Source organism: Bos indicus, chromosome 4, assembly GCF_029378745.1.
Source record: "Bos indicus isolate NIAB-ARS_2022 breed Sahiwal x Tharparkar chromosome 4, NIAB-ARS_B.indTharparkar_mat_pri_1.0, whole genome shotgun sequence".
Taxonomy (NCBI): Eukaryota; Metazoa; Chordata; class Mammalia; order Artiodactyla; family Bovidae; genus Bos; species Bos indicus.
Genome location: NC_091763.1, coordinates 34,005,787 through 34,028,506, shown reverse-complemented (window position 1 = coordinate 34,028,506; position 22,720 = coordinate 34,005,787). Strand labels below are relative to the sequence as shown.

The 22,720-nt window shown below is 40.0% G+C and overlaps 1 protein-coding gene across 1 annotated transcript in view; it reads left to right on the top strand.

Moving 5' to 3' along the window:
* The window catches only part of GRM3 (glutamate metabotropic receptor 3), a 252,423-nt gene that overhangs the window by 169,678 nt on the left and 60,025 nt on the right, over window positions 1–22,720 (top strand). Inside the window, exon 3 of the mRNA XM_019958587.2 lies at window positions 2,944–3,799. Coding sequence (XP_019814146.2) covers window positions 2,944–3,799 — 856 coding nt within the window. The remainder of the gene's footprint in view (window positions 1–2,943; window positions 3,800–22,720) is intronic.

Genomic DNA, 22,720 nt, shown 5'->3' with positions numbered 1-22,720 from the left:
TAAAAGGCAGTTGTGAACATCAAAGGAGAAAATACACATATAAACGCCCAGTACAGTAGTCACTGGCTTTACAACAGAATAACTAATTTTGAAAATGCACAAATCAAACTAAGAACTTTATTCTTCTCTAGAAGTCAGGCTGGAGAGGGTGAGAGAGGGAAAGAAAATGAGATTTATAATCTGCTTATTTCTGTGGTGTTTAATTTTTATATTAAGCATTTTTACTCAGGTAATCTAAGGAAATTAGTATTAAAATGAATGGTTCACCATGACAAAAGGCCTCCAACGCTTTGTTCTATCATTCATTTGCATTACATGTGTTTCAAAAATGTAAATGTAACTCTTAACATCATCCTCTGACTATATGATTGCTCCATGCTATTTAAGAGGTAATACAATTGAGATTACACTTTAGTAGAGTTCCATTCTCATGTTTAGCTCACTAAATGTGCCTCCTTTTTCTAAAGTAGGCTGTAGTCTCCTCATTAAAACACTCATACACAAGCTATTGTATTATTGAAGTAGAACTGATTTACAAAGTTGTGTTAGCTTCAGGTGTACAACAAAGTGATTCAGATATATAGATAGATACATATTTTTATTTATCTATATATATTCCTTCAGATTCTTTTCCATTATAGATTATTACAAGATAATGAATACAGTTCCTTGTGCTACACAGTAGATCCTTATTGTTTATTTTGTACATAATCATTTGTATATCAGATAACTACTCATAAAATGATAGCAATCGCTGCAGTTGTATTCTAACCGACACCTATCCAAACCTGCTACAATTGTGCCCCTTCCTACCCAGAGAATCTTCTCCATATCGCTATCATTCTATGCCCAGTTCACTCTCTTGTACGTCTGCCTTGTTTGTAAATTGTTCTCAGATATCCTGGAGAGGTAGACATGGAGCCACAGGATCCTATTCATCAAAGGACAAGAACTTTTTCTTTACTCATATCCCTCTAGGAGAAGGAGGTTTCAACAGTTTAGGATTCTTCCGCTGTGGTTCCTAGCTGCCAGAAATTATGTCTACGGGCATTTTTCAGGTCCTTTCATTCTCTGCCTCCCTGAAGGGTTCAGATCCTGATGAACAGAACTTGAAGATTAGAAAACTGTAGCATCCAGAAGAGATGGTCTCTCCAATGTCATCCAAAGTCTCCATAATCAAGCCAAGTCCGTGCACAGACAGGGGTCTCATCACAGTCTGCCACAGTGCTACTTACATTCGAAAGAAGCCAGGTACTCAGTACAGAAGTGATGACAGTACTGGCTCAGTGCCATCGCAATCAGGCTGAGTAAACAACCAGCACTCCCATGTTCAAATGAATCAGGAGAGTCCATTTTGTTCAGGGGCTCTAGCCCTGAGAAAAAATAAATGGCATACTAGCCTTCATCCACCCACTTACCCATTCACTCACCTCTATTCCCCAAAATTCACTCACATCCTAGTATATATACATATATTAAAAGTCAAGATGCAAAAAAGATCTGGATCCTAAATTTGCATTATGTTGCGTGCAAAGTGCCAGATTTTCTTGCTGTTCTATTCGTAGTTACACGAGAGGTACCATGATTTGCAAAGATATAGAAAACATTTTTGATAGCTCTGGGCTATATCAAGTATTGGTTTTAGTAGCAGGCCAGATCTCTGAGAACATGCTGTGTGGCTGTGTATGAATATGGCTGTTGGTTTCCACTGCCAGATGAAATGATGATTAACCAGGACTCAGCTGTCAGTTGTTTGATGTTACTTGTGCTCTTTGCTAACAGCTGCCTACTTCAAGCTGTGCTTCCTACATGTCAAACATAAACCCGAAACCGCAACTTTCAGAAGGGAAATTTCAAAGTTCTCATCGAGTATGTTGGAATAGTCAATATTGTTTCCAATTAAAGTCTACTTAGTATATTATGTAACTAAAATCATTGTAAAGATAGAAATGTTCAGAATATGTGAGGTAGCCAGGAAAAACAAAAACTTATTAGATTTACATACAATCTGCATATATATTTTAAAATGTATAAACTTCACAAATACTCTATGCATAAAATGTTCCTTGATATGCTGTTTCCTTTTTTATTCTGTAATAAATAAGAAGTGAAATATTATTCCAAGGTAAATTATAAGAAATGTACATTCTTTATTCAGAATAAACTTTAAACATTTTAAAGTAAATAGTTCTTTATTGACAAGGTCAACACTCCCTAATTTGCTTTTTAATCAAAAATATCATAAAAATAGCATTTGTATGCTTGGGCTATGTATAATCCAAGCAGAAACAAAATGTTAAAAAGGTGAAGAAAATGTTGGTCAAGCTCTTTAAGGTTAGAAAGGCATATGCCTAAACTTGGGGTGGGCCAAAAAGAATGGATTTTTTTTTTTTTTTTTTGGCTTAACCTAGATAATAAGTGTCTAATTTGGACTGTCCATGTGGCATACAGTTCCCAAATTAAATTCTTTCAGAGACTGCCTTTTTTAGCAAAAGAGGGGGAAGTGAGAATTAGACAACACCCAGGCTCTTTCTGTACAACCACAGCCAAGTTTGTCTAAAAACCGAATTTGGCTAATTCACTGTAGTTCATTGTTAGACTCAGTTATAAGAGGGCTCCAGAAACTTAAAGCAGCCCCCATTCACACCTGAACAGAACTGAGTCTGTTCCAGGATGTAGTATAAAGTCTAGGAGAGACAGAAACATGCCCTTCTCATTTCTCTTTGTCTTTTCCCAGCACTTGAATTACCTGCTTGGAACCTCTTTCCTAATTCCCCAAATATAGTGTCCAGGAATGCAGCTGGCAAAGCGTCCAGAACAGCTTAGCAGTCTGGAGTTGCAAAGGGAGCTGGGCTTTACCCAGTGTTTCATCTTTCCTGTGCAGTCAGTTACCTCCAGATTTCTAAAAAAATGGTACCTGCCTTGTCTCCCTCCCTCCCCCAGGTGGCAAACCTGCTGCGGCTCTTCCAGATCCCACAGATAAGCTACGCATCCACCAGCGCCAAACTCAGCGACAAATCGCGCTATGATTACTTTGCCAGGACCGTGCCCCCCGATTTCTACCAGGCCAAAGCCATGGCCGAGATCTTGCGTTTCTTCAACTGGACCTACGTGTCCACCGTGGCCTCGGAGGGCGACTATGGAGAGACGGGGATCGAAGCCTTCGAGCAGGAAGCCCGCCTGCGTAACATCTGCATCGCCACTGCGGAGAAGGTGGGCCGCTCCAACATCCGCAAATCCTACGACAGCGTGATCCGAGAGCTGCTGCAAAAGCCCAACGCGCGCGTTGTGGTCCTCTTCATGCGCAGCGACGACTCCCGGGAGCTCATTGCCGCTGCCAGCCGCGCCAACGCCTCTTTCACCTGGGTGGCCAGCGACGGCTGGGGTGCGCAGGAGAGCATCATCAAGGGCAGCGAGCACGTGGCCTATGGCGCCATCACCCTGGAGCTGGCCTCGCAGCCCGTCCGCCAGTTCGATCGCTACTTCCAGAGCCTCAACCCCTACAACAACCACCGCAACCCCTGGTTCCGGGACTTCTGGGAGCAGAAGTTCCAGTGCAGCCTCCAGAACAAGCACAACCACCGGCGTCCTTGTGACAAGCATCTGGCCATCGACAGCAGCAACTATGAGCAGGAATCCAAGATTATGTTCGTGGTGAATGCGGTGTATGCCATGGCCCATGCCCTGCACAAAATGCAGCGTACGCTTTGCCCCAACACCACCAAGCTCTGCGACGCCATGAAGATCCTGGACGGGAAGAAGCTGTACAAGGATTACTTGCTAAAGATCAATTTCACAGGTAAGCAAGAAGCCTTTAATCAATTTTCTTCTATGATGCAAATAGTGGAATCAAAGAGGAATCAAATACCTCTGCCCCAACCCAGAAATCTTTGTTTCAGAGCCACCCAAGCGATTCAAACTGAAATATTCCAAGATGCAATATGATGGGTTTTTTATGTCGGTTACTTATTTTCCTGTGAATATCTTGGCTGGTACACCACATGAGATTGAAGACCCCCTAGGCTGGACTGACCTGCGGTAGCTGCCTAGATGTGGGCTATGCCACATTTGCTCTCTTTCTTGTGATTAGCTGTAGGATATGACACCTGCGCAATGAGCATTTAATCTTCTTTAGCAGAACTGACAACTCTCTAAGGAACATGAACTTCCAAGCTTTCCTTCTGGGTGATTTGAGCAAAAGAGTCTCATAACTTTCACAGTGGGGGTGAGAAAAAAAAAAGTCACTCTTTTTCCAGAGCCTAATTAGGGAAGGAAAGAGAAAAACACTCAGAGCATGGTGATTCCAGGCATTCGAATTTATATCTTCTGCTGTACAGCAGCATTTCCATGTCAGTATTAAGAGTTGTGGATTTTTCTCAGATTATCTTATGAAATGAAACTGTTTTCCTGGGGGCTTGACTTTAAGCAAACTGAAAACTGATGGAAGTCATTCTGATATAGAAGTGAACATCCAGAGGTGTGTTCAAAGTGGCTTTTGCTGCTCTATTTGTTTATAAATATGGTCTATACATTTCTCAATATAGCACTGTGTTTTAGAATCTTTAGAATTGCATGCTCTTCTACAGTGCATGCGATATCACTGCATTAAGGTACCAGTTCTGGGGAATTTTGCTTAAACCTAAGTCATAAAGTGGTAAGTAATATTACCGAGTACAAAAGATTTTGATGCCAAAAATATTCCAATGAGAGAACACTTTCATTTGTCTAAGTTGCTAATCATCTCCCATGCCACTAGTGCGTCATTCTAGTCTGCAGAGTCTGTTTCAATTGATTTATCATCCAAGGCATGAAAGTTTTTATGCTCAAATCATATTATCAGTGAAGCAAGTAGCAATTCTCACTTCTCCCTTATAGATAATCACTCAGAAGTCAAATGGACTGAAAAAAATCAATGGTAGTACTGAAAGAAGACCCCAAGACAACTGGCTTCTAGTCCAGACCTCTCACCCCTACTTTAGCCCAGAAAATAAGCACCAAAATTATCAGCCTGCATTTTTGCACATCCTTTCTTCATTCTACACAGAGAGCCAAAAGTGGCTAAAATTAATTATGTCAGCATTCGCTCCTATTCATCTGATGGATACCATCTCTTAACATTAGAACAGGCACTGAAAATGGTAAAGATGAAGCCTTTCCTGTGCCCTATATTCCCACAGGTGTATTCCATATAAGAGCATGTGTGTGTGTGTGTGTGTGATATACATGTATACATGTCCAGGATTTATCTCAAAATCCCAGATCAGTTTGCACTGATGACTCCAGAATATAAGAATGGACCACAGAGTCAGTAAAAAAAAAAAGAAAAAAAAAAAAGAATATCTTTAGACATAAATGAACTCTCAGATTATAAATAGCATCTACAATGCACTTAATTCTTAAAGCTGAATAAGATAAGCAACTTCCTTCCCTTTCAGACTACCCTTGGGGTAATCATTAATCTTTATGCACCACAAGTATTAATTAACTCTATTATTCTAGTTCGTTACTCCTTGGTATGCAAATATACAAATATATCCACTCATTAACAGCTAATAGAATGAAAACTCTTGGATTTCAGAGAGCCTTTGCAAAGTGTTTTTTGTAACCAAAATATTTTCCTTGATTTCACTGATTGAGTCTTAAATGGCAAAGAAAAATGAAGAAATAAGGCTATTATTTGGATAAATGAAACAACAGGATCTTCTTTTTGTCTGCCTTGTTCAATTACTGGCTTCGAGTCTACAATTTAGTTTGGCTGTGGAGACCTGACCACAAAGTGCTATTTTCGCCTTCTCAATTTGCTCGACATTACTACTAGTCACTCTCCATCTCTGAAGAGAATAGCAGGGTGAAAAACAGATTCACACTACAGAAAAGAGAGGGAATTTAGACCAGCTACCAGGCACATATGCATAGCAGCAAGACTTGGGCAAGAAAATGCCTTACTATGAGAGGATCCTGAGATGCTAAACTAGCTAAATATGTCTGTTGGAAGAATAAGGTAACCTAGTAAACTCCTGAAAAGTACATCTGTTTCACATTTTTTGGAAATAGTCTCTCTGATTCTCTAACTTGAATACTGAGGCAGTGGATTAGGCACAATAGTGAACACCTCAGCAAACATTGCACAGTCTTCTCTGGGATCAAATAGTCCTCATGCACACATCTGCTTGTTCTCAGTGTGTCTACTCCAGGATTCTTCTGGCAGACAGTTGTAGTCAATCCCCTTAGAGCCCTAGTCCTCACAGGATGGAAGCTGTAAGCCTCCTGAGACTACTCCTCTGTTCCTGGGTATATTCCTACTAACTCATTCCAATACTGGCCACTATGAGTATTCCTTAAAGTTAACCAACTGTGAATATTTCTTTTACAAAAGAGATTTTTGCAAAACTATGTATGCTGTGTTAAAAAGACTTCTAAATAGTGAGTCCTCCTGGCATAAGATCTAGTGACTCTCTACCTCTCTAGACTCATCTTCTGCCACACACCCAGCATTCACCCTTCCTTTCATTAAGACTACTTTCAGATCACCATGAACATCATGCCTTTCTTTATGCCTTTGTGCCCTCTGTATATGCTATATCCTCTACCTGGAACATGCTCACCCCATCCCCTTCTGTCAGGTCTAGCCCCTTTACTTATTCCATCCTAACTGCTACTACCCTGGTCCAAGCTGCCAACACCCACCTCCAACCCATCCACAGCACAGCAGCCAGGATGGCCTTTTACAGTGTTCAGTTCAGTTCAGTCACTCAGTCGTGTCCGACTCCTTAGGACCTCATGGACTGCAGCACGCCAGGCCTCCCTGTCCATCACCAACTCCCGGAGTTCACCCAAACTCAAGTCCATTGAGTCAGTGATGCCATCCAGCCATCTCATCCTCTGTTGTCCCCTTCTCCTCCTGCCCCTAATCCCTCCCAACATCAGAGTCTTTTCCAGTGAGTCAACTCTTCGCATGAGGTGGCCAAAGTACTGGAGTTTCAGCTTTAGTATCATTCCTTCCAAAGAAATCCCAGGGCTGATCTCCTTCAGAATGGACTGGTTGGATCTCCTTGAAGTCCAAGGGACTCTCAAGAGTCTTCTCCAACACCACAGTTCAAAAGCATCAATTCTTTGGCCCTCAGCTTTCTTTATAGTTCAACTCTCACATCCATACACGACCACTGGAAAAACCATATCCTTGACTAGACAGACCTTTGTTAGCAAAGTAATATCTCTGCTTTTTAATATGCTGTCTAGGTTGGTCATAACTTTCCTTCCAAGGAGTAAGTGTCTTTTAATTTCATGGCTGCAATCACCATCTACAGTGATTTTGGAGCCCAGGAAAATAAAGTCAGCCACTGTTTCCATTGTTTTCACATCTATTTGCCATGAAGTGATGGGACCAGATACCATGATCTTAGTTTTCTGAATACTGAGTTGTAAGCCAACTTTTTCACTCTCCTCTTTCACTTTCATCAAGAGGCTCTTTAGTTCTTCTTCACTTTCTGCCATAAGGGTGGTGTCATTCTGAGGTTATTGAAATTTCTCCTGGCAATCTTGATTCCTGTTTGTGCTTCATCCAGTCCAGCATTTTTCATGATGTACTCTGCATATAAGTTAAATAAGCAGCGTGAAAATATACAGCCTTGATGTACTGTTTTTCCTATTCAGAACCAATCTGTTGTTGCATGTCCAGTTCTAACTGTTGCTTCTTGACCTGCATATAGATTTCTCAGGAGGCAGGTCAGGTGGTCTGATATTCCCATCTCTTGAAGAATTTTCCACAGTTTGTTGTGACCTACACAGTCAAAGGTTTTAGCATAGTCAATAAAGCAGAAGTAGATGTTTTTCTGAAACTCTCTTGCTTTTTCGATGATCCAACAGATGTTGGCAATTTGATCTCTGGTTCTCTGTCTTTTCTAAATCCAGCTTGAACATCTGGAAGTTCATGGTTCATGTACTGCTGAAGCCTGGCTTGGAAAATTTTGAGCATTAATTTGCTAGTGTGTGAGATGAGTGCAATTGTGCGGTAGTTTGAGCATTCTTTGGCATTGCCTTTCTTTGGGATTGGAATGAAAGTCAGAGGAAGTCACTCCTGTACTCAAAACCTCTTAGAGAGTCTCTGCATGTCGCTCACAGTCAAAGTCAAACTTCTAACAGTGTTCTACAAAATCCAACCTAGTTGGCCCACCCTGGCTCCAGCATCCCTTTTACTGCTGCTCCCCTGCCATCATCTGTTACCTTCCTCTCTTGCTCACTTCACTCCAGCCAGCCTTGTTTCCAAACTTAGGGCTTTTCCACTCCCAATTCCCTCTGCCTGGTAAAGCCCTTTCCCCAGACATCCCTATAGCTAATTTATTCCCTTACTTCCATCGGGCTTTCCTTAAATTCTAGTTTCTTATTGAGGCCCACCTGGCAATGCTTCTTAAGATGGCAATGCCCCCAGTCCCTACCACATGTGCCCCTGTTTCCCTTTAACCTGTTCTACATTTTTTTTCACTCTATTATTTTTTCACCTTCTCTTTTATGGATAATATTTACATTTTCATGTTTATTCTTTATTGCTTGATCTTTGCACTTGAATATAAACTCCTGAAAACAGAAATTATTATCAGTTTTATTCACTGCAGTAGCCCCAGCATAATAAGTGTTCAGTAAATATTTGTTGATTATGACTAGCACTTAATGCCCATATTTGTGTTTCCTTCTCTGTCTCCATAACTAGATTGTGAACTTTTTCAACGCAGAAAACATATGTTCCATCTCTGATCTCAAATACACAACACATTTACTGGTATAGAGTGCAAAATATATTAGTGTTTACCAAAGGAATATGGGATGAGAAAAATAATCAATAGCTTTATAATGTGATTCTTTTTTGTGAAAATTAAATGTATATTTTTTCATTAACAAATGAATTTCAAGAAAGAAAAGTTTATGACTTCTAGAATGACTGGCTTTTTTTTTTTAACCTAAGCACTGTCCATTGGTTCTATCTTTGTATTTGAGGCAAATTTAAAACCAAAGAGCATCAGCACTGGATCTGGGATTTGTTCCTGTTTTATATATGAAGCCCCATAACTGAAAGTAATTTGCCCAAGATCATCATCTTCGTAGTGGCAAGGAGCAAAGTTGAAATCCAGGTCATCAGACCCAGTGCTGCTTTTATACATACACGGGAACTCTGGGAAGTTGGGGACGTTGATCCCAAACACCTAACACAGTGACTGACACATGCTCACTGTTTATTAATGGAGTGCTTATTAAAGGAATAAAAGACAGTCGGTCAATAAGTTCGAAATACGCTTCTTCTTGCTCTCCTTTTCATTATACCCTTAATGCCCCTGGATCACTTTCTCAATTATTTGGAGCTCAGGTTATTCATAAAACAGCCAAACTTTGGAAGCTGAGCCTTAAACCTTAGGATATTAAAAGAAAAAAAAAAAAAAAAGCTTCAAAGTATTCTTTTATTAGTAAAATTTTTTCCATCTGAAAGAGCCATGTCATGTTGAATTTTAAAATAAATATTTAAATCAGAATTATGTTTGGTGGCAGGAGACTTTCCCAAATCATTTTGAGTAAACTTCCATGCACTCATCATATAAAAAGAGAGCTTAAACTCACCAATCAGATAAAAACAGAGGAGACAGAGAGGGCTATGGAACAGTTGAAGAAATGCAATGTCACTGTCATTTTGTAAGTTCGTGGTCTGGTACAATGCCTCTCGCTTTTTATTATGAGACGAGCTCCAGAAAATGGAACAGACTAAAACCACAGAGTTCCAAAAGGCCTTCCTCAAAGAGAACCATACTTTTATTCCTCACTTGACAGAGGTGGAAATTCAGGATGTCAGCATTGTGATCTTCACTTACTGAAACACCTAGAAGTGAACGCAACTGTCAGGGTGACGTGGTAACTAGAGTACACCCAGTTCAGAGGAAAGCATTCCCACCTACTGTGCACACTGCCTGGGTTCTCCAAGGCACAGCCAGTGTGAGGATGCCTTATCTTGGGAATAACACTCATAGCATTCCTTTGTGTGATTCACAAGCCTGGGCTAAAATGTTCGAGAATGGAAAAACTGAGAATTTTACACAGTAGGAAACTGATCCAAGATCATAGAAAAAATAGGTGGTAGAACAAATCCTCAAGGTCCTGATGTAGCCATGGATTCCAGCTGAAGTTTAGACTTTAGTCCAGGTCCCGGGGACCCAGCAGTAAACAAGACAGCTGGAGTTCCAACTCTGTGAAGCTTATACCAAAGGCCAGTCCCCAGAACATCCTCAAAATATAGAAGCAGGATTAGTGGGGCTGCATAAAAAAGAATGAAATAATGCCATTTGCAGCAAGATGGATGGACCTAGAGGTTGTCATACTAAGTGAAATAACTCAGAGGAAGACAAATATATGATACCACTAATATGTGAAATATTAAAAAATGATACAAACGTACTTATTTACAAAATAGAAACAGAAAACAAAGGTGCGGTTACCAAAGGGGAAAGGTGGGAGGGAAGGGATAAATTAGGAGGTTGGAATTAACATATACACATATTAATATATGTAAAATAGATGACCAACAAACACCTACTGTACAGCACAAGGAACTCTACTTAATATTCTATAATAGCCAATAGGGAAAAGAATCTGACAGAGGATACATACATGTATATGTATGACTGAATTGCTTTGCTATACACCTGAAACTAACATAACATTGTACATCAACTGTACTCCAATATAAACAATTTTTTTAAAGAATTAGTGGTTCTGCAATAGTATTCTTGTCTGGAGAATTCCATGGAGGAGCCTGGCGGGCTACAGTCAGTAGGGCTGCAAAGAGTCAGACACGACTGAAGCAACTTAGCACGCACACACATGTTAAGTTTTGTGTTCTATTTGGTTTTGAGTTTTGTTTTGGATTGGAAAATCATTGTGTATCTTATCCCCAGAATAAATCTAAATTCACTGAACAAATCTTACTCCCAAGACTTGAATTATAAGCAAAGAGGGCAGCTCCTTGTTAGTACCGGACCTGGTAATCAACAATGGGCTGAAGAGTAGAACACACAGCTGTGAAGGGTTTTTGTTCATTTGTTTGTTAGTTGCTTTTCCCTTTCTCTCTCTCTTTGTGGCACACTTGTCTCCTGGTACCAGCCAAGAGACAGACTCCTGAGATCAGAGGGGCCTGGAGCTCACGGAGATGGTCTAGCTCTGTTCTTATGTTTACAATTCTCCAAACCTAAAAGAGGAGCAGAGGCAGAAAATGGGTAGTCCAGCCTCACAGCCCCATTCAGCTCTGCATCTGACTCAGCCGGTAGGTAGAATGTTCACTCCTGTTGGGAGCTGTAATCACAGAGCACAGGCCAGGAAGGGCAGGTTTTCTGGGACACTGCACTCTTAAGGAATATGTGTGAGCTGGCCCCAACCCAGCAAGGCTCTCCTCTTGAAAAGTCCAGGGCCATCCAAGGCACAGCAAGGAAGCCAAAATGGTAATGGCCACATCTTTAGATGAATGGGCTTTGAAGTTCCTGAAAGAGCAAACTGCTCTTGATCTTGCTTCCTCCCCTGGAACTTTTATAGTTCCCACAAAAGCACAGAAACTTGTTCCAGCTCTGCTGATCAAAAGCATTTGCAAAATGTAAAGATAAATATCCTGTACTTTTTTTTTTTGCCCCCTTTTCTCTCTGGTCAGCTTCCTGGGGTCACCAGAATAAGATCTAAACCCCCAAAGGACACTGCTCACGCAGTTACTTATTTGTTTATACATCATGCATCTGTGCTTTGGTCGCCTAGAAGCTTGAGAAATGACTCTCATTTTAAGGTCACACAGTGGAGAACAGGAGCCTCTAGAAAACCTAATTTGCCACTTTGGCCTAAGCTTTCTGCTGCTGCTGCTTGTTATTATGATCATATGGTTGTTATTATTATTACCATGATTATTTCATAATGCTAACTTTGTCTCAATCCATTTGAAGAGCCATCCTGTCAATGAAGCAGAAAAACATTATCATCCCCAATAAAATGGATTTTACCATCTTGCTAATTGGAAAAAAATAATACGATGAATGTGTTATTTCTTCTATGTGTCCAGACTCTGGGACACTGTGGTGTATTTACAAGGACATTACAGTAAAGGTGTCTGGAGACTGAAGAAAATATTCAGACCATTTTTAAAAATATATAATCAACATATCCTTCAAAAATAAACTTAGCCTACAATCCTAACTTTCAGGATACCCAGGGAGCGCCTTTTATGGAAAGTTCCCCAGAGCTGGGTTTAGTAAACCTTCCTAGGAACCTAGCAAAATTCTCCTAATGCCTAAGCAGTGAGCACAGCTTCTGTAGGTGATGGGAGCTGATGTTCTGAGCTGAGGAGTAAGCACTGAGGAGGCTGGCTAAGGGACTCAAGGACTGGTCACTCTTCTAACCACTCTCTTTTGTTTTTAACTGTTCATTTTATATTGGAGTATAGTTGATAAGGCAATGGCAACCCACTCCAGTATTCTTGCCTGGAGAATCCCTTGGACAGAGGAGCCTGGTGGACTGCTGTCCATGGGGTCGCACAGAGTCCGACACAACTGAAGCGACTCAGCATGCCTGCATGCATTGGAGAAGGAAATGGCAACCCACTCCAGTGTTCTTGCCTGGAGAATCCCTTGGACAGAGGAGTCTGGTGGGTTGCTGTCTATGGGGTCGCACAGAGTTGGACACGACTGAGGCGACTTAGCAGCAGCAGCAGCAGCATAGTTCATTAACAAAGGGGTGATAGTTTCAGGTGTACCACAAAATGATTCAGTTACACATATACATGTATCTATTCTTTTTCAAATTCTTTTGTCATTTAGGTTGTTACATAATATAACTGGGGTCATGTATCTTTTCAGACCATATTTTTCTCCAGATATATGCCCAGGAGTGGAATTTCAGGATCATATGATAACTCTATTTCTAGTTTTTTAAGGAACTTCCATTCTATTTTCCATAGTGATTGTACCAGTTGACTTCCCTCCAATGGTATAGGAGGGTGACCTCCCTCTTACTTTAAATACTTAACAGATGTCCACTGTATATTTAGTCACTATATATGACATCACCCGGCAAGATTACATAGTAATTCTTCACATTTTCCCCCAAATACCTAGCATTAAACCCGAGGTAATGTAGACACTCCACTTGGATGTGTTTCATTTCAAAACTATGATAGCTAAATAATTCATTTCGCTAAGATAAATTGGAATTTGAAAAGGTGGCAGAGTCCCCAGAACTTATAGTGCTAAATAACATTTCAGAATATTCAAGTATTTAATTCCGTCCAAAAACTATTAACAATTTTACTAGCACAGAATCAACCCTATATTAAATTTGCACAATAACATCACAAATACAAGCTTATCCACAAACTAAGCCACTGACCCTAGTATAATTAGATGTTCTAAGACTGACCATTAATATTTTTGTTTATTATTTTAAAAAATCAAGCTTATTGCAATATAATTGACATACCACATTTTGCAAGTGTAAAGTGTGCAACATGTTGACACATTTATATGCTACAAAGTAATTACCATTATAGCCTTGGCTAACATCTCCATCCCATTACAGAATTACCATTACATTTCTGTGGTGAGAACATTTAAGAACTGTTCTCTTTGCAACTTTCAAGTATGTAATACAGTTTTATTGGCTATAATCACCATGTTTTACATTCAGTTCATTTCAGTTGCTCAGTCGTGTCCGACTCTTTGCGACCCCATGAATTGCAGCACGCCAGGCCTCCCTGTCCATCACCAACTCCCGGAGTTGACCCAAACTCATGTCCATCGAGTCAGTGATGCCATCCAGCAGTCTCATCCTCTGTTGTCCCCTTCTCCTCCTGCCCTCAATCCCTCCCAGCATCAGAGTCTTTTCCAATGAGTCAACTCTTCGCATGAGGTGGCCAAAGTACTGGAGTTTCAGCTTCAACATCATTCCTTCCAATGAACACCCAGGACTGATCTCCTTTAGGATGGACTGGTTGGATCTCCTTGCAGTCCAAGGGACTCTCAAGAGTCTTCTCCAACACCACAGTTCAAAAGCATCAATTCTTTGGCACTCAGCTTTCTTCACAGTCCAACTCTCACATCCATACATGACCACAGGAAAAACCATAGCCTTGACTAGATAGACCTTTGTTGGCAAAGTAATGTCTCTGCTTTTCAATATGCTATCTAGGTTGGTCATAACTTTCCTTCCAAGGAGTAAGCGTTTTTTAATGTCATTGCTGCAGTCACCATCTGCAGTGATTTTGGAGCCCAAAAAAATAAAGTCTGACACTGCTTCCACTGTTTCCCCATCTATTTGCCATGACATGATGGGACCGGATACCATGATCTTAGTTTTCTGAATGTTGAGCTTTAAGCCAAGTTTTTCCACTCTCCGCTTTCACGTCCATCAAGTGGCTTTTTAGTTCCTCTTCACTTTCTGCCATAAAGGTGGTGTCATCTGCATATCTGAGGTTATTGATGTTTCTCCTGGAAATCTTGATTCCAGCTTGTGCTTCATCCAGCCCAGCGTTTCTCATGATGTACTCTGCATATAAGTTAAATAAGCAGGATGACAATATACAGCCTTGACATACGCCTTTTCCTATTTGGAACCAGTCTGTTGTTCCATGTCCAGTTCTAACTGTTGCTTCCTGACCTGCATATAGGTTTCTCAAGAGGCAGGTCAGGTGGTCTGGTATTCCCATCTCTTGAAGAATTTTCCACAGTTGATTGTGATCCACACAGTCAAAGGCTTTGGCATAGTCAATAAAGCAGGAATAGATGTTTTTCTCGAACTCTCTTGCTTTTTCCATGATCCAACAGATGTTGGCAATTTGATCTCTGGTTCCTCTGCCTTTTCTAAAACCAGCTTGAACATCTGGAAGTTCATGGTTCACGTACTGCTGAAGCCTGGCTTGGAGAATTTTGAGCATTACTTTACTAGCGTGTGAGATGAGTGCAATTGTACGGTAGTTTGAGCATTCTTTGGCATTGCCTTTCTTTGGAATTGGAATAAAAACTGACCTTTTCCATTCCTGTGGCCACTGCTGAGTTTTCCAAATTTGCTGGCATATTGAGTGCAGCACTTGCACAGCATCATCTTTCAGGATTTGAAATAGCTCAGCTGGAATTCCATCACCTCTACTAGCTTTGTTCATAGTGATGCTTTCTAAGGCCCACTTGACTTCACATTCCAGGATGTCTGGCTCTAGGTCAGTGATCACACCATCGTGATTATCTAGGTCATGAAGATCTTTTTGTATAGTTCTTCTGTGTATTCTTGCCACCTCTTCTTAATATCTTCTGCTTCTGTTAGGTCCATATCATTTCTTTCCTTTATCAAGCCCATCTTTGCAGGAAATGTTCCCTTGGTATCTCTAATTTTCTTGAAGAGATCTCTAGTGTTTCCCATCCTGTTGTTTTCCTCTATTTCTTTGCATTGATCACTGAGGAAGGCTTTCTTTTCTCTTCTTGCTATTCTTTGGAACTCTGCATTCAGATGCTTATATCTCTCCTTTTCTCCTTTGCTTTTCGCTTCTCTTCTTTTCACAGCTATTTTTAAGGCCTCCTCAAACAGCCATTTTGCTTTTTTGCATTTCTTTTCCATGGAGATGGTCTTGATCCCTGTCTCCTGTACAGTGTCACGAACCTCATTCCATATTCATCAGGCACTCTGTCTATCAGATCTAGCCCCTTAAATCTATTTCTCACTTCCATTGTATAATCATAAGAGATTTGATTAAGTCATACCTGACTGGTCTAGTGGTTTTCCCTACTTTCTTCAATTTCAGTCTGAATTTGGCAATAAGGAGTTCATGATCTGAGCCACAGTCAGCTCCCGGTCTTGTTTTTGCTGACTGTATAGAGCTTCTCCATCTTTGGCTGCAAAGAATATAATCCTTCTGATTTCGGTGTTGACCATCTGGTGATGTCCATGTGTAGAGTCTTCTCTTGTGTTGTTGGAAGAGGGTGTTTGCTATGACCAGTGCGTTCTCTTGGGAAAACTCTATTAGTCTTTGCCCTGCTTCATTCTGTATTCCAAGGCCAAATTTGCCTGTTACTCCAGGTGTTTCTTGACTTCCTACTTTTGCATTCCAGTCCCCTATAATGAAAAGGATATCTTTTGGGGGTGTTAGTTCTAAAAGGTCTTGTAGGTCTTCATAGAACCGTTCAACTTCATGTTTTACATTAGATCCTCCAAATTTATTCCTCTTATCACCAGAAGTTATTGCTATATTGCTATACTAAAAAGAGTATAATTTTGAAACTTTTCAAAGAATATTTAGTTTTCACAGTGAATTAGTGTCAGGTACTGTAAAGTATGAAAAACATGAGTAACTGCGTCCTTTCTACACTTAAGTAGCTTCATAACTAGTAAAGGCACTAAGAGAATATATCTTGCACTATACAGCATTTCATCTTTGGCATCTTAAGAGAGGGACAGGTAGAAGAGAGAGAATGTAGGTACAAAGAAGAAATCAACAGTGAGCTGGATTTTAGAAAAGGCTTTCTAAAATATAGAACACTGGATATGATTCATATTTTGTTAGAAGTGGAGAGGGAGAAGGAGACTTTCCAGGTGAATAAACCATTCCACACCACACCAGCATGTTAATAACTTTTAAAATGTGTCATTTCTCTTTAACTTGCAATAAATGCAGAGCTCTTTTGGAAACTAAAATTAAACAATAAAGTATTGATCTGAGTTTTTAGATTAGATCTGAAATGTGCCTTTGCAGTCTCCTCCTATAGAAAATGCATAAAATTTTCCAAAATCACATTGTTTGTGATCATTATCCTCTTATCTTAACCCTGAACTTCAGCTAAAACCAGTAGAGCTCTAACCTGAAGAAAGAATGAAAAGAAAAAGAAACCAGAGTTTATTGATTGCCAGCTGCCTTACAATAGCAATTGTACATTTCATTCATTAATTCTCACAAAAATCCTGTCAGCTAAGTAGATGTTACTTCCCCAGGTTTAAAGGTTTTCAATGAAACCCAAAGGAGTTAAATCACTGTCTCAAGTTTGCAAAGCTAAGTAGCCTCCAAAGCCAACTTAAGGCTGTTTCCTAATGACACATTATTTCCCACTATTGTTTCCTAAGGAGAGAAAAGGTCAGTTTATACTGAGAAAAAGGAGACAGCCTCATCATCATTTGGCTCGGCTTACTGTGTGAAGTTGCAGAAATCATAAAAAATTGCTCCAAAATGATCATGATCCGAAAAGAAGTCTGTTAACTCTTTCATTAATTGCCACAATGGTGTCTTCATAAAGAATGATTGTTTGCTGAGGCCTCCATTATATACTTCACTCCTTCTTCTGAAAGCATCTAATTGCACTAGATCAATATTCTTGATATCATACTGTTATTTCCAAAAATCAATAATAAATTGCAAAAAAAGAGTAATCAGGCTGCAGGTCACTGTATCTTAAACACTGTTTAAGATTGCATTTCTGCATTTTTCTTCCCTGTCACCCCATTCTCTCATTCTAATTATAAACCTTCATACTTAATTAAAAGCAAATTGATAAAAGAAAGAGGGAAAATAGTGGATGTGAAACCCTTCCAGAATTTCCATCCAAGACCATAATAATTCTGAGGGCTTGTTTGTTTAATGTATTTGAATGTTTTTTTTTCTGTTCTGTTCTTATTGTTGGGTAGTGGTGGTTGTTTAGCACACATCACAAATCAGGTGTTCTTTCTAAAATTTTTTAAAATACGCTTGGGACTTTCATAAATTAGAACTTTTTTTTTTAAGAATTTTTCTGTCACTAAGTTTTGTTTATAGTTCCAATTATTGATCACATATGGTGGCCTTATACTAGCTTCTCCAGGCACCTAAAACATCTTCTCAGGGATACAGGTATACATGGTTGATTCACTTGCTATAGAGCAGAAATGAACACAACATTGTAAAGCAATTATATTCCAATAAAAATATAGCAAAAAAGTCTTCTTATCCCTAAAATATTATAATCTAATAAAAATGTATCTTTAATTATCTCTATTTTATAAAAGTAGAAAACAAAGAAAATGTCTCAATCATCAAAAAGCAAGCTTTGGATAGTGAGGTCATTTATAGCCTCTTCATTTTTATTCATTAAGAACTCTGTGTCAACTCCAGATATATTTTAAATAAAATTATATATGAAAGTGAAAGTGTTAGTCGTTTAGTCATGTCTGACTCTTTGCAACCCCGTGGACTGTAACCCACCAGGCTTCTCTGTCCATGGAATTCTCCAGGCAAGAATACTGGAGTGGGTTGCCATTTCTTTCTCCAGGGGATCTTCCTGACCCAGGGGTCAAACCAGGGTCTCCTGCATGGCAGGCACATTCTTTACCATCTGAGCCACCAGGGAAGCCCCCCAAATTTTATATGTGCATATATATATATATGCACATATATATATATATACACACAATATAGATATTAAGTTTCTACAAAATTTCTAAAAGGAAAACAATAATGCCAACTTCCAGAGATAAGTTCCTCCACTCTTTTGCCTATCTAAATTCTCCCTGTGAATATAACCTCTGGATAATCCCTCCTCCATTCAATTCCTCCCTTTTCAATGTAGAAATTTATTAAGTTCTTTTTCTGTCTTTTGTCTTGCAAGCATCTTTTGCTGCTGAATTAATCCAGTATTTAAACAGAATTTTTTTTAAAAAGGAACGTCTACTTTGTTTTATTTTTCTTCATTTCTTCAAAATTATTATAATTTTATTTAAAATGTTGTAGCAATATTTAGGATTCTGACAGACACTTTTAAAGTGAAGTAAGATCAATTCCTTTGACAACAGAAGTAAGAAAACAAGAGCTGGATATCCCAGTTCTCCACTCCTTTTTGCTGGTCTCTTCAGTTTAAATTTACATAGTAAATAGTATTTAAATTTAAATAGTATTCTGGCCTGGAGAATTCCATTAGACTGTATAGTCCATGGGGTCGCAAAGAGTTGGACATGAGACTGAGTGACTCTCACTTTCAGTTTAAATTTAGTCATCCAAGTTATTAGACCAGGGATTGAATGAAGTGATACAGTTAATTCAATTCCATGACTACACAGGCTCATCCCTTTTCACCCTATCTCAAGCCAGTGTGACAAGGAGTTTAGTATCCTGTCCCTCATGTCTGATAGCACATCACCAGAGCTCACTCCATCAATAAAAATGAAAACATCACCAAAAGTTCAGAATCCTAAAACCCTAATGATAGTTGTAAAAATATATGTCGTTTACACTATCTTTTTTTTTAATATAAATTTATTTATTTTAATTGGAGGCTAATTACTTTACAATATTGTATTGGTTTTACACTATCATTTTTAAAACACTTTGAAACACACTAAAACTAGATCCTATGAACTAGGTTGCACAGTTACTATTTATCATTTTACAGAAGAGGTGAAGTCACTCACCCAAAGTCAGAGAATAAAAACTCCTGGATTAGAATTCATGTCCCTTCATCGTTAGTTGTGATATGTCCCCTTGACAGCCTGATGAATGGTGTCAGATTCATGATATCTGAAGAAGAAGATTTAGCTTCAGGACCACGGACCACTCAAGAGCTTTTGTGTAGCAGGGTTTTATTAAAGTATGAAAAGGGACAAAGAGAGTTTCTGATATAGACATCAGAAGGGGAACAGAGAGTGCCCCACTCACTAGTGTTAGCAAGGGAGTTACATGCTTTTTTAATTAGTTATTACAATAAATCAAAAGAATGTCTCAAGGTTGTAAAGGTCTTACTAGACCCACTCCCATAATTTACATTTTAAGATAACAGGCTTAGCCAGAAGGTTTTCAGGAAAGAGAAACTGTCCTCAAGCAGGATACATTGTTGTTATATAATCCTTAGTAAAGAGTTTATGGTAGGCTGGTGGCTCAAATGGTAAAGCGTCTGCCTACAATGCGGGAGACCCAGGTTCAATCCCTGGGTAAGGAAGATCTCCTGGAGAAGGAAATGGCAACCCACTCTAGTACTCTTGCCTGGAAAATCCCATGGACAGAGGAGCCTGGTAGGCTACAGTCTATGGGGTCGCAAAGAGTTGGACACAACTGAGCGACTTCACTTTCTTTCTTTCTACAGAGTTTAGACTGAGTTGTTTGTTGTGTAATCATCAGTTCTGGAGTTAAGGGAAAAAGCATTTTATGTGACTAAGACTAAGAAATGTAGAGGGGGGAAAAAAAAAAGTGTTTGTCCTTACCTTCTCCTTGAGGATTCCAGACCCCTATCTCCACTTTGAGAGCCCTAGACCCCTTTCTCCTCCTTGGGGACCCTGGATTTCTTATCAACCTGCCTAGGAATTGACTCTCTCATTCCCTTCTTCTCTTTTAGGAGAATTATGTTGCCAAGGGAAAGGGGCATTGTTTTCATTTCATAACTACTTCCTGCTGTTGAGGGGCATGGCCCCTAAATTGTTGAAGCAACGTATTCTCCTAATCCTCATATTGAGGGTCTCTGATCCAGGGGCCCCAAGTAATAGTTGGAGGAGGTTGTCGCACTCATAGGAGCCTGGACAACCATTTGTAACTTAAAAGCTTTCAGACAGAAACAAACCACATTTTACAGTTACAGATGTAAGGCAAATAGTCATTAAACCAAGCTAAAACATAATCAAAATTAAAAGCCACATTATGTCTATAATGTGTCCACCAGTACATCTTAAGACTGTTAGATGTCATCAGATCAAGAAGAGGCATCACATACGATTGTTGTTGATGAAGGTTTTTGCAGAGTTGATGAAAGTCCTTTCCTTGAAGTGGAGAAACCCACCATGTTAAACCTTCAGTTGATGGCGGGGGGGTGAGAGGATTGCTCCGCAGACCCAGCAACTAGACTGATTATGGAATGCAGCATGAGAAAGAGTTCAGGACAGGACGGGGTTGACTTTAGGGTCAAACGGCAGACTCAGGACTTTTGGAGACAGCAGAAGCAAGCCCACCTAGATTCTCAGACCCATCTCAGTTCCTGGCTCAAACAGCAGCTTGTTTGGCTCAAAGGCTAGGTCAGGAGTTAACCTCCCGGTAATGTCTGTTGAAAAGTAAAAGCTGAGTCACATAGTTAATTTTAAGGTTTCAGGGTCTATGACAATATCTGTGCACAAAAACAGTCTGTCATAGAGACAGTCCCCTTTTGGGGGGGGGGGGGCAGTTCTGGTACTCATTAAAGCTACAGGTAAAACTTTAAACCAACTGTCTTATTTCCTGAGTTAGCTTACACAGGTGTCTTTTAATAATGTCATTAGCCTTTTCAACTTTTTTGAAGATTGGGGTCTCCAGGAACAGTGTAAGTGATATTCTATCCCTAGAGCTTTTGACACCCCTTGAGTTACAGCAGCTTTAAAGGTTGAGCATTGTTGCTCTGAACTTTAGAGTTCAAGATCCCACTTACATCATGAGAAGTCAGTACAGTAAGATTTTGCCCATTCCTTAACCTCAGGCTTTAGTGAATACTGCTTTTGATGTAGAAATAAGTGAGGGTCATTGAGCTTGATAATGACAGGAACAGCATTTTGTGCTCTACCCACAGTTTTCCATCAGTCCACACTCTAGGATTTATAGTTTGTTCCATTAAAAAGAGCTGGTTCCATATTCATGAAAACAGAGGCCTGGACCTTGGTCAGTATATACCTCCCCGAAGGGGTGAGGGAGACTCTGGCATAAACAGCACAGAGTCCCAATGCCACTAAAAGGATGACTGACATCATGTTTGGCTCATCCAGACAGTCCCACTACAGTAGTGGATCAGGAGGAAGGCAGGCCAGGGGCTTTAGTGAGCACAGAGAAAGTTACCCCAGTGTCCAAAAGAAATCGACTGATTGGCCCTCCACAGTTATTAATACCCGGGATTCCTCAGGTGTAAATAGGACAGGAGCTTGTGTGGGGACCCCTGGGCACCTTCAGTCCTGATTGTCTTGAGAGTCCGACGCCTGGGGCCTACACCTAGAAGGGCAGTCTCTTCTCCGGTATGGTCCTTTGCAGATCAGACCTGGAGCCGGGGACGGCTTGGTTCCTGAGGGCAATCCCACTTGAGATGCCCTTCCTTTCCACAGTAATAGCAAGTTCATCCCTTTTCACCTGGGTTCCTCTGGCCATTTTTCCTTAGGCTGTTTCAGAGCAGATCTAACAGCCATTGTTGGGGCTTCAGTCTTTTGCCTGGTTCTTTTTTGCCTCTTATTTTCCTCCTTATATTCTCTACCATAATATACTGTCTAAGCCCGTTGCAACGGATTATCTAAAGACTGATTTGGTCCAAACGCCTGTTTTCATAACTTACAGCAGATATCTGGAGCCAACTGAGTGAGAAATCTATCTTTTAAGATCATTACTCCTTCTGCAACATCAGTAAACTTGTGGAGAGCCTCCCATGGTCTATTTAGGAATTTACCAGGAGTTCCCATCTCTCCCTGTTCTATGTCAGCCAACTTGGCAAAGTCTAAAGTCTTAGCTTGCGCTTGCTTAAGTCCTTCAAGAATACATCCAGCAAAGTGGCTCTGTTATTGTGTTGACTAAAAAAACAGATGTACAATTTGAGAGTTGTGAGTTAAGTTTTATTGGGGGCAAAATGAGGACTGCAGCCCGGGAGGCAGCATCTCAGATAGATCTGAGAGACTGCTCCAAACCAGCAGTGGGGAAAAATCAATATATAAGGTTTCGGTGAAGGGGGAGTTCAATGCCATGAAGCACTCATTTTACAAAAGGTTTTTGTTAGTC